Source organism: Equus caballus, chromosome 7 (assembly GCF_041296265.1).
Source record: "Equus caballus isolate H_3958 breed thoroughbred chromosome 7, TB-T2T, whole genome shotgun sequence".
NCBI lineage: Eukaryota > Metazoa > Chordata > Mammalia > Perissodactyla > Equidae > Equus > Equus caballus.
Genome location: NC_091690.1, coordinates 387,239 through 397,222, shown reverse-complemented (window position 1 = coordinate 397,222; position 9,984 = coordinate 387,239). Strand labels below are relative to the sequence as shown.

The following is a 9,984-nucleotide window of genomic DNA, read 5'->3' as shown; positions in this document are numbered from 1 at the left end:
ACAGGCTCGTCCAGCGCTTGTGATGGCAGGAGTCCCCGCGGGGCGCACGGTACTAGTCCCCTGCCAGGCCCAGCCCGGCTGTGCCTCCTGCGAGGGCCGTCCGTCCCCTCTTCTGTACCCACCCACCCACCCCTCCTCTCTCCGCCTCACCACCCGCCCCGGGGCTGCTCCCACCCTCTGCCCTCGAGTCTGGACCCCCTCAGCCACCCTCAGTGGACACACAGGGACAGCCTGGACACGTGTCCCCCCAGCGTGGCAGATGAAGTGCGGGTGCCCAGCCAGGGTCCGAGTCTCAGACGACAATGAAGTTTTTCGCCTGTCCCAGCGTCACGTGGGTGCATTATAAACAGGGTCGTTTTTCCTGAAATCCCCACTTAGCTGGACATCCTGTGTGTTCCTTTGAGATGGCACGTGGTCCTACCCACCACCCCCACCCCCGGAGCCTTCCAGAGCCGCGGCCCGGTGCCGTGCCATCCAGGAAGCACTGGGGACGCAACGACCTCTGACGGTGAGGCCACCAGCGGCCCTGCCCCCTTCGCCTGTTATTTAAACGTCTCAAGTCACACACGGAATTCACGAGGGATGGTGGCACCCTGGGGTGTCACCTGGTTCCCTAGGGTGAGGCTGGGCCTTCTACATCACGCTGCCCGAAGCCCAGCAAGCAGGACAAACGCTCACGTGTGGAGGAAGGAAGGGCTCCCAGGTGGACGCTCTGTGGCAGGAAACAACCCCCCACAGGTTCCGGTTTCGACACCTCAGTCTCTGTGGGGCTCGTGAGGTCCCCTCAGACCCTCGGTCTCTTTTTCAACAAGAGGTTTTGACCCCCTTTGTGGACTAGGCTTAATGCCTCGAGACTAGCAGGTGTGGGCCTCCTGGGACCCTCATCCGGGTGTGAGAAAGGGCCTTGGGGCTGGGTTCTGCCCTCTGCCCCTCTGTGTGGCTACCCAGGAGGGCAGGAAGGTGGCTGGACCCGCGTCAGCGCGGCTGCCCGGGTAAGTGCGCCGGCCTCCCCCATCGAGCCTCACGGCCCCGGGACGGCCTCTGAGCGCAGGCGCCGTGGCCCTGGGTTCGAGTCCAGGCTTGGCCCAGCAGCTTCCCGGTGACCTCGGGAGAGTCGCCTGGCCTCTCCGAGCCTCAGCTTCCCCATTTGGACACGGGTTCTAAGAACACAACTGAGAGGGTCTCTGTGTCTCTCAGTCTCAGCTGGACCTCGGCCGCACGGAGAGGGGACTCCCCCCCACCGCGGCCCCTCCCTGGCCTCGGGGCGGCTCTCCGGTCTCCAGGGAAGAGTCAGGGCGCTGCTGCATGGCCCGGCTCAAGGCTCGTGTCCGCAGGCCCCGCCACCTGGCCACCCCCGGGCCCCCCACGCGGCGCGCGCTCAGTGAAGGCTGCCCGGATGCAGAAGTGCAGGACTTTATTGCTCGGCCGCGCCCGCCGCCCCTCACGTCGCGCTCAGGCGGCCGCGTCCCCGGCCATCACGCCGTCGATCCAGGCCGCGTAGCTGGCCACACGCGTGTAGATGCCGGGCTTCTTGGGGTTGCCGCAGACGCGCGGGCCCGAGGTGACCACGCCCTCGGCCACGCCGCCGCACACCAGCGGGCCCCCGGAGTCGCCCTGCGTGCGCGGGTGGGGGGGGGGGGTGAGGGTGGCTACAGGCCCGCCTCCCCTCCCGCTCCTTCTCCGCCCTGCAATTCCGCTCCGCGCTCCGGCCCAGGCCTGCCCGCTCGCTTGTCCACTTCCCCAGGCCCCGCCCGCCAAGCCCCGCCTCCCAGCTCCCGGCCCGGCCCCTCACAGGGGGTCGCCTTCTCTCCAGGCCTGTCGCCTCTGGGCTTCAGCCCCCTCCTCCGACCCTGCCCCACCCTGCCCTACTCCTGGCCCCGCACCCTCCTCCAGACCCCGCCTCTGCTCCCAGCCCGGCCTTGATCTTAGGCAGCCCCTCCCGGGCCTGTTGCTGCGTCACTGACCCTCCATCTCAGCCCTAAACCTGCTCAGGCCACGCCCACTCCCCCTAGCCCCCAAGCACCGCCCCTTCTGTTGTCTCCGCCCTCCCACACACCCCGCTCCTCAAGGCTCCGCCCCCTCTATTGGCCCCGCCCCTGGCGCCCCACCCACCTCTTGGCCCCGCCCCACATGCCTCGCACCTCTCTGAGTCCACCCCTTCCCCACGGGCCCCGCCCCCACCCCTCCTCCTGGCCCCACCCTTTCTCCTGGCCCCGCCCCTCCTGGATCCACACCCTCCTGGATCCGCCCCTCCTCGTGCCCCCTTCTCCAGGCCCTGCTCCCACGTGCCCCTCCCCTTCGCCTGGCCCCTCCCCTGCCCCTCCTGGCCCCACCACACGTGCCCCTTCTAGCTCCGCCCCTCTCCTGGCCCCGCCCCTCCTCCTGGCTCCACCTCTCCTGGCTCAACCCCTTCTCATGGCCCCGCCCCTCCCTGGCCCCGCCCCGCCCCTCCTTGCTCAAGCCCGCCTCATGGCCCCGCCCCTCCCCTGACCCCACCCTTCCTCCTGGCCCCGGCCCTCCTGGCTCCACCCCTTCCCTGGCCCCGCCCCGCCCCTGGTCCCGCCCCTCCCAACTCCGCCCCTCCCTGGCCACGCCCCTCCTGGCTCCGCCCCTCCTCCTGACCCCGCCCCTCCTGGCTCAAGCCCGCCTCGTGGCCCCGCCCCTCCTCATGGCCCCGCCCCTCCCTGGCCCCGCCCCGGCACCTTGCAGCTGTCCTGGCGGCGGGTGCTCTGCGCGCACATCATGCGCTCGGTGATGGTGCCGTCGTGGTAGATGCGCAGGTTGCAGGTAGCGCGATCGAGCACCGGCAGCTGCAGGTACTGCAGGCGGTCGGGCCGGCGGCCCGCGTGAGTGACCACGCCCCAGCCGGCCACGTCGCAGAGTGTGCCGGCCGCCACGTCGCGGTCCTGGCGCTGCCAGGGCAGGAGCTGCACGGCGGGGCCCAGCGTGGCCTTCTCAGACAGCTGTGGGGGGGACGGTGTCAGGGCCCGGGGTCAGCCGGGGGGACACGAAGCAGGAGGGACCGCGCCACGCCTGGGGGTCCCCAGTGCAGCAGGAGGGGCTGTGGCTAGACGGGGGGACGGGTGGGGGCAGGGACCGGGGAAGGGGAGGAGGCGGGGCGAGGTCCCGGGGGCAGCAGGAGGCACCGCGGCCGGACCGGGCGCACCTGCAGCAGGAGGAGGTCGTGGTCGATGGTCTCGGGCCGGCTCTCCGGGTGGGGCACCGCGCGTATCACGTCGTACAGGCGCTTGGACGCCTCGTTCCTCGACAGGGAGTGCGCGCCCAGAAGCACCTGCACCTTCCCGCCGGCCCTGGGGGCGGGAGCGGGGGGTCCACGCAGGTCAGAGCCCACCCCCAGCTCCCCGCGCCCCGCGCCCCGCGCCCCGCGCCGCGCCCGCACTCACGCGTCCTCCAGGCAGTGCGCCGCGCTCAGCACCCACTGCGCCGCCACCAGGAAGCCGCCGCACACGTGCTTGCCGCCCACCTGCACCGACGCCATGTAGGGCCGCTTGTGCGCCTCCGCGTCGCGGCCACCCAGGATCCGCCCACGGGGCTGCGCCGCTGGGGGCGGCAGCGGGGCGAGGGCTTCAGGGCGGCGGCAGCCCAGCCCTCGGACGCCCCCTGCAGCCCCCAGGCCGCCCCAGCCCCTCACACCTGGAATTCCATCCTTGGGATCCTCTCCCCCCCACCTCCCCAGAGCCTGAAATCGGGAGGCAGAGGAGGAATGCCCGAGGGACAGACAATAGGGAGTAGTGGGGTCTGGGGCAATTCTCACCCTACACTCTGACCTGAGGACTTCGAGTTAAACAGAGAAAAGTGGGCTGAGGAAACCGACCCTCCTCTCCCGCCAGCCTTTCCCGCCGGCCCCCCAGCTTCCCACCCAGAACCTCGGACCCTCCCGGTGCACAGAGTGCAGAAAGCTCCGATTTCAGAGTTTTGAGAATTCCTTAATCTCCAGAGCCTTCCATTCTCGCGGACCCTGTCCCCTCTTTCTGCCACCGAGTGGGGCTGGGGTCAGTCCTGCTGATGGAGGGGCCCCTAGCTGACTGCCCTGCAGGCCGGTGGCCCCCGGCTGTCCCTGTGGGCCCAGGTCCACTCACCACATACGGCGGCCCCCAGGAGGATCAGAGCCGCCAGGTGCACCACGCGGTCCGCCATCATGCAGCTGCAGCCTCGACACTGGCCCCACGGGGCCGGGGGCCCTTTTATGAGGGCGGAGGGGGCAGGAGGGCGGCTCCCATAAGCCCTCTGGGTGGGCAGCGGCCCAGCTGGGGAAAGGGGAGCCGCCTTCCCGCCTCCCCCCACTGCGGCTTCTTTCCTGGGGGACTTTGCACCCAGAGTCGGCAACCCCTGGGGTGCCTCCCGCCTCTGCACCCCGGCCCGGAGCTGGCCCCAGTGCATTGTGGGGAGCAGACCCCCGGGAACGGCAGGAGGCAGAGCAGAGGGTGGATCCCCCAGCCCCCAGCCCAGTCTCCCCAGAGTGCCCCCCCAGGTTTCGCAACAACAGCTGGAGGCCAGTTTGTAAACAAGCATTTCCTGGTTCTTCTCCTCCTCCCTTCTTTCCCTTCCTCCTCCAACTTGGAGAGGAGGTTGGGTGGGGGTGGAAGGAAGGATGCCTGACACCGTTGTCCCCATTGCTGTGGCTCTGGGGCCTGACAGCCCAACAAGAACAGTATCGGAAAAGTGGCATGTAGGGGGCAGCTGGAAAGACGATTGGACACAAGTGATGGGAAAACCAAGTCGAACTGGGTGTAGGCCTCAATGAAAAAATTTAAATGGGAAGTTCAGGGTCTAGCTTCAGGTGTGGCTCAATCCAGGCACCTGAACAGTGTCAGGTCTGTGCCTCTGGTTTCTCCTGGATGGCTTTTCTCCTCACCAGGCTCCCCTTTTGTGGCCCCAGGGGCCCCACACTCAGCCTAGTGGCTCAGTGGGCCCTCCTCATTCCCCATCACTCCAGCCAGTGTCTTGAGGCGGCCGCAAATTGGCTGAGTTTGAATGGCACCCCCCTGGGAGACCAATCACTGGGGAAAGGGGGTGGTGGGTTCTGATGACGGGACCCTGGGTCACGTGGCCGTCTGTAGGGTGCAGATGGTGGGTCAACACTCAGGAGACAACGGAGGCAGGTGCTGGACCAGCAGGGTGGGCTGGACCTCGGCCGTCCCCAGTGGGAACAGCGTGCCACATTTTCCCCTCGGTTTCTTTTCTCTTCCTGGAGGACAATTTCATACGTGCAGAGAAGAATAGAAAATAACACCACAAATGCGATCAATTAGACCCTAAGACGTCTCCTCGTTAAAATCAGACACTCTGAACAAACACCATTGGGATGTGGAGCCCGGATTTCGCAAGAGTGGACAATTATGTAATTGCGACAAAATTTGGAGGCGACCCAGCGAGATGGGCCGTTTTGGTAAACAACCCTGATGGACCCCGGATGCCGCGTTGACGTGGAGAGACCGCCGGGCGCCGTGTTGGGCGGGGGGTGGGATGGGGAGGGCATCATGGGGCAGTGGGGGGAGCGGGATGGGGGCAGGAATGGAGGCAAAGGCCCTGGGGTCGCCCAGGCCATGAGCTCCGGGGGGTCAGGGCAGGGACGGGAGGCGAGTCACCCCAAACTCCTGCTGCATGTGGGGGCGTCATCTGAAGTTACTTCTTTCGTTTTTTCGTTTGCGTTGGTGGCTGTTTCCTCTGCCACCATCAGCCTGCGAGCAACACGATGGCGGAGGCCACGTGTCATTGTCCCCGCCTGTGGACCCGGCCCAGAAAGGCAGAAGCGGGGCGCAGGCCTCCCCCAGGGCTGGTTCCATCTGGGCCCGGGTTCCCTCAGGAACAGGCGCTCTGTCCTCCCCACGTGTCAGAGCAAATGGCCAGGGAGGCGGGGGACAGGCGCCATCACCCAATGCAGCCAAGGCCTCCGGGACCCAACCCCTGGCTGGGCTCTTCCTGGACAGCTGGGAAACCGAGGCTGAGAGACAGCAAGCAAGTTGCCCAAAGTCACAGAGCTGGGCCTCAAACCCGGGCCTGGGCTCAGCTCCCATCGCTCTGGGCCTCCACAGCCTCATGCGTGGGGTGGGGTTCGGAGACGACACCCCTCAAGGGCTGCAGTGGGGCCAGAGGACAGGGCTCCCGCCAAGGCTCAGAATGACTCTCGTGCCAGGTAAGTACCCGAGGCACACCCGCCATCGCCCTGGGTCACCCCGACCCAGTGGAAGTGGGTTTTACGGGAAGGAAACCAGAAACAGCAAGTGGCCTCCTTTTGAGGAGGAGGGTGGGGAAGGGGCTTCTCGTCCCCGGGCCCTGACCTTGCCGCCACTTGGTGGCAGCGTACTCGTGAGGTGGCCCCCACCCCTTTCCACACCCGATTGCACAACCGACACGCAGCCGGACGCGAATCCAGGAGACAGGGAGGGTCTTTATTGTGCTGGAGGCCGCGGGACGGGACGTGGGAAGGGCCCGGCGGGGGGCAAGCGGGGTGGGGTGACCGGGGTGGGGGCGGGCGGGGAGCGGGGCAGCCCGTCCTAGCTGGCCGCGCTCGCAGGGTCCCCGTGGCGGCGGAGGATGGAGTTGATCCAGTCGATGAACTGTGCGACGGGGGCGAAGGCGTCCGGGAAGAAGCCCGAGCCGCAGCCTCCGCGGATGAAGGAGTCGATGCCCTGCACGAGCCCGTTGCAGACCAGCGGCCCGCCGGAGTCTCCCTGCGGAGCCGCACGACGTCGGGGGGCTGGGCTTCAGGGGGCCCCCTTGGAGTTGGGGCGTCCCTCCCCGGGTCGTGCTGCAGCCGGGCAGGGTCAGGGAGCGGGGGGGGGCCCAGCGTGGGGGCGTGGTGGGGACAGGGAATTGGGGGTGTGGTGTGGAGCAGGGGGCGTGGCCCTGGGCGAAGGGCGGGGCCTGGGATGGGGCGGAGCCTTTTGGGGGCGTGGCCTGGGGCGAGGGGCGGGGCCTGGAATGGGGCGGAGCCGGTTAGGGGGCGTGGTTGGCATGTGGGCGGGGATTGGGGCATGGCCCAGCGCAGGGGGTGGGCCTTGGGTAGGGACGTGGCCCAGGGGCGTCGCGACCCGTGTTGGGGGGCGGGGCCTGGGGCGAGGGGCGGGGCCTGGATGGGGCGGGGGCGGGGATTGGGGGCGGGGCTCGGGGCAGGGGCGGGGCCTCGAGTTGGGGAGTGGCGGCCCGGGTTGGGGCAGGGGGCCCAGGGTGAGGGGTGGGGCCTGGATGGGGCGTGGGCGGGGATTGGGGGCGGGGCCTGGGATGGGGGCGGGGCCGGGGCGGGGCCGGGGGAGGCGGGGTGCAGGGCGCGCACGGTGGGGGGCACTCACGAAGCAGATGCCTGCCCGGCGGCGCTGCACCAGCGTGCACACGTTGGAGCGCCGGCACAGCGACGTCACCACCGTCACGTTGAGCTCCTGCAGGACGCTGGGCAACGGCCGGTTGGTGCCCAGCCGACCCCAGCCCATGGCCAGGCACGGCGTCCCGCTGGGCACGCCCCTGCCCTGGGCCGGCAGCCGGGCCACCTGCACGTTCTCGTTGATCCTGGCCGACCCGTCGAGCTGGGACAGGGCACCAGAGTGTCACCTGGGGCAGCAGGCGACGACTCCCCCCACCGCGGGCCTCAGTTTCCCCATCTGCAAGCGGGAGCAGCCGCAGTGGCCCGAGGCGTCCCTGGACGTGACAGTGGGTGCTCAATAAGACAAACTGTGGGCAACCCTGAGGCCTAGAAAGCTCCCATTCTAGAACATTCCCAGAGAATCGTCATAGCTTCGAGAGAGGCAGGAAGGGAGGGTTTCGGCCCCAAGTCTCCCGCCTGCCCGAATGTGGGCGTCTTCGACGGCGCACGAATGCAAACGGGTTTGTTGATCGACTGCTGCTCGGAGCTTCCCTGCCTCGTCCTGCTCCTTCTCTCCACGGCCCGGCCGGCTGGGGCTCGTCTCCCCGTGTGGCAGAGGGGAGACTGAGGCACAGACAGACCCACCCTGCCAGGTCACCTGGAGAAGCACGATGTCGTTCCGCAGGTTCACGGGGTCGAAGCCGTTTTCGAAGACGCCGCGGACGCCCAAAGTCTGCCGTGTGGGCTCCTGCCGCCCCAGGTTGTGCGCCCCCAGCACCACCCTCACCGACTGGAAGTTGCTGCCGGCAAGGGGGGGACGGGGGTGATTGGGGGCGGTCCCCCCCCATCCCCAACAGCCAGACAGAAGGGGAAACTGAGGGCTGGGAGGCAGGGTGCGGGACTCACCGGCCGTTCACGCAGTGCGCAGCCGACATGACGAAGTTGCGGGCAATCAGGGTGGCCCCACAGAAGTGGCCCCCTCGCCGCTGCAGGGACGCCATGAAGGGCCACGCGTGGGGCCGGGCTGGCCGGCCGCCCACGATCTCCGAGGCCAGCGCGGGGCCTGGGGACACACAGGGATCAAGGCCAGTCAGCCCCCCAACCCCCACCAGAACCCCTCGGGGTCACAGCTGTTTGTGCTCAGATGAGGAAACTGAGGCACAGCGAGGAGGAGGGAGCTACACGGTCCCCCAGCCAGGGCGTTGACAGATCTGGATTATCGTGGCTTCAGAGACCCCATGGTGTGCTCAGCGGCCCCCAGGATCGAACCCCAGCTCTGGGTTCCCACCACTCAGAACCTCAGTCTCTTCTTCTGGAAACAGGTGTCCTCGTCTCGGCCATCACCTCCCCACGGGGACGAGGGTCCACTCGGGTTGGGGGCACAGCGGAGAGGCAGGAAGGACAGACGGACAGACACGCGGCCCCACTCACCACCCAGCAGTGCGGCCAGCAGGACGGGGACGAGGGCAGGGCTGCAGGGTTGGCGGCCGCGGGTCATGGTCGGCGTGCTCGGTGTCCACCCCGCGCCCGCCGGCCCCTCTTATTGCCCCGCGCCCAGGCCGTTGCTGTTGCCCCATTTCCTCTCCCGCGGGGACGTGGGGGACGAGGAGCGCGGCAGGAAGCGTGGGGAGGTGGGGCCGCGAGGCTGGTTCTGCCCCTGGACGTTGGGTGTCTGTCCGTCTGTCCCAGACGTTATGTGTGTGCACGTGTCCGCAGGGTGGGCCGTCGCGCCCCTGACGGGCAGAGTCCGCCGGGTGCCCATAGTTTTGCTAAATCCCGCCACCCTGGGCCCAGAGGACGTCGGCTGGCCCCCCGCGTGCCTCAGTTTACCCAGGGCACAGTAATAACCACAACAGTGGCGCACCCAGCACCATCCTCATGTTCCCCAGGGGCAACGACAGGGGCTGCGGGGCCTCTGCTGAGATGGGGAAACTGAGGCACGGCAGGACCCATGAGTCAGTGGTGCCGTGGGAGGGCCGGGGTTCAAGCCCAGGCCCCGAAACCACAGCTGGACGGGCTCCTCCCTGAGCCCCAGGTCCCCCTCTCAGGGCTCGGCCTTCCGGCCTCCCTGTGGCTGCTGCTCATGACGGCGAACTCACTCCCCGCCCGCGGCCCGGTCACCAGCGGAGGTTCTGGGAAAAGACCCCCACCCCCCGCCAGCCTCACTGGACCCTTCCCGCTCCGCCTGACGCACGCCTGGGGCGGGACATGCTGGAGAAAGGACGCGCCTGGCCTGGAGGCTGGACCATGTGTGGCACTGGGAACGGGACGGGGACCCCGGCCACCCTCCACCCCGCAGCCCCGCCCCCCGCCTCCCCCGACACTCCAGTGGCAACGGCTGGAGCCAAGGCTGTCGCAAGAGGCAACGTCCCCCGGCTCCGAGCAGGTCCGGGGGGCCCAACGGCTCCCTGTGCGGGAACAGGCGGGTGGGGCCAGAGTCCCATGGGTCCCGGGGCCCCTCCGTGTGTGGCCACGGGCATGCGAACCCCACTTCTTCCCAGTGAGGATGGCCGGGCGCACAGCAGGCGCCCGGTGTCTGCTGCTCATCCCTCCCCTGGTCAGACGCAAGGCAACCGGGCCTCCTGGTGGGGTCCCTGCCCATCACATTACAGTTATCACCGAGCACATAGTGAGCGCCTGTTGCATACGCAGCCCTGTCTCGG

The 9,984-nt window shown here is 68.6% G+C and overlaps 2 protein-coding genes across 3 annotated transcripts; both read right to left on the bottom strand.

Moving 5' to 3' along the window:
- Positions 1-1,397: 1,397 nt before the first annotated feature.
- CFD (complement factor D) lies at positions 1,398-4,552 on the bottom strand. The gene is made up of 5 exons (XM_023644290.2): positions 4,101-4,552; positions 3,405-3,561; positions 3,167-3,311; positions 2,703-2,963; positions 1,398-1,614 (listed from the first exon to the last, which is right to left on the bottom strand). The coding sequence occupies exons 1-5, from the start codon at positions 4,531-4,533 to the stop codon at positions 1,453-1,455; spliced, it is 1,158 nt and encodes a 385-aa protein (XP_023500058.2). The 5' UTR covers positions 4,534-4,552; the 3' UTR covers positions 1,398-1,452.
- A 1,842-nt stretch (positions 4,553-6,394) lies between these two features.
- ELANE (elastase, neutrophil expressed) lies at positions 6,395-8,880 on the bottom strand. Of its 2 annotated transcripts, none has more exons than XM_023644292.2 (5): positions 8,753-8,880; positions 8,228-8,384; positions 7,980-8,121; positions 7,314-7,544; positions 6,395-6,695 (listed from the first exon to the last, which is right to left on the bottom strand). In XM_023644292.2, exons 1-5 carry the CDS (start codon positions 8,817-8,819, stop codon positions 6,519-6,521), a joined length of 774 nt encoding a protein of 257 aa, XP_023500060.1. In that variant the 5' UTR covers positions 8,820-8,880; the 3' UTR covers positions 6,395-6,518. The 2 variants fall into 2 exon arrangements, with proteins under 2 accessions (XP_023500060.1, XP_070128392.1); XM_070272291.1 differs by having other exon boundaries at positions 8,228-8,284; positions 8,770-8,844.
- Positions 8,881-9,984: the final 1,104 nt, after the last annotated feature.

Excerpts from the sequence above, each read along its gene's own strand:
- CFD (XM_023644290.2), bottom strand. The coding sequence starts at position 4,533 with ATGCTTGTTTACAAACTGGCCTCCAGCTGTTGTTGCGAAACCTGGGGG. Across the intron at positions 3,562-4,100 it reads CCTGGGGGCCGCCGTATGTG|CGGCGCAGCCCCGTGGGCGG; the intron begins GTGAGTGGACCT and ends TGCCGCCCCCAG. Across the intron at positions 1,615-2,702 it reads GCCGCCAGGACAGCTGCAAG|GGCGACTCCGGGGGCCCGCT; the intron begins GTGCCGGGGCGG and ends CCGCGCACGCAG.
- ELANE (XM_023644292.2), bottom strand. The coding sequence starts at position 8,819 with ATGACCCGCGGCCGCCAACCCTGCAGCCCTGCCCTCGTCCCCGTCCTG. Across the intron at positions 8,122-8,227 it reads GCGCACTGCGTGAACGGCCG|CAACTTCCAGTCGGTGAGGG; the intron begins GTGAGTCCCGCA and ends CCTTGCCGGCAG. Across the intron at positions 7,545-7,979 it reads ACGACATCGTGCTTCTCCAG|CTCGACGGGTCGGCCAGGAT; the intron begins GTGACCTGGCAG and ends GCCCTGTCCCAG.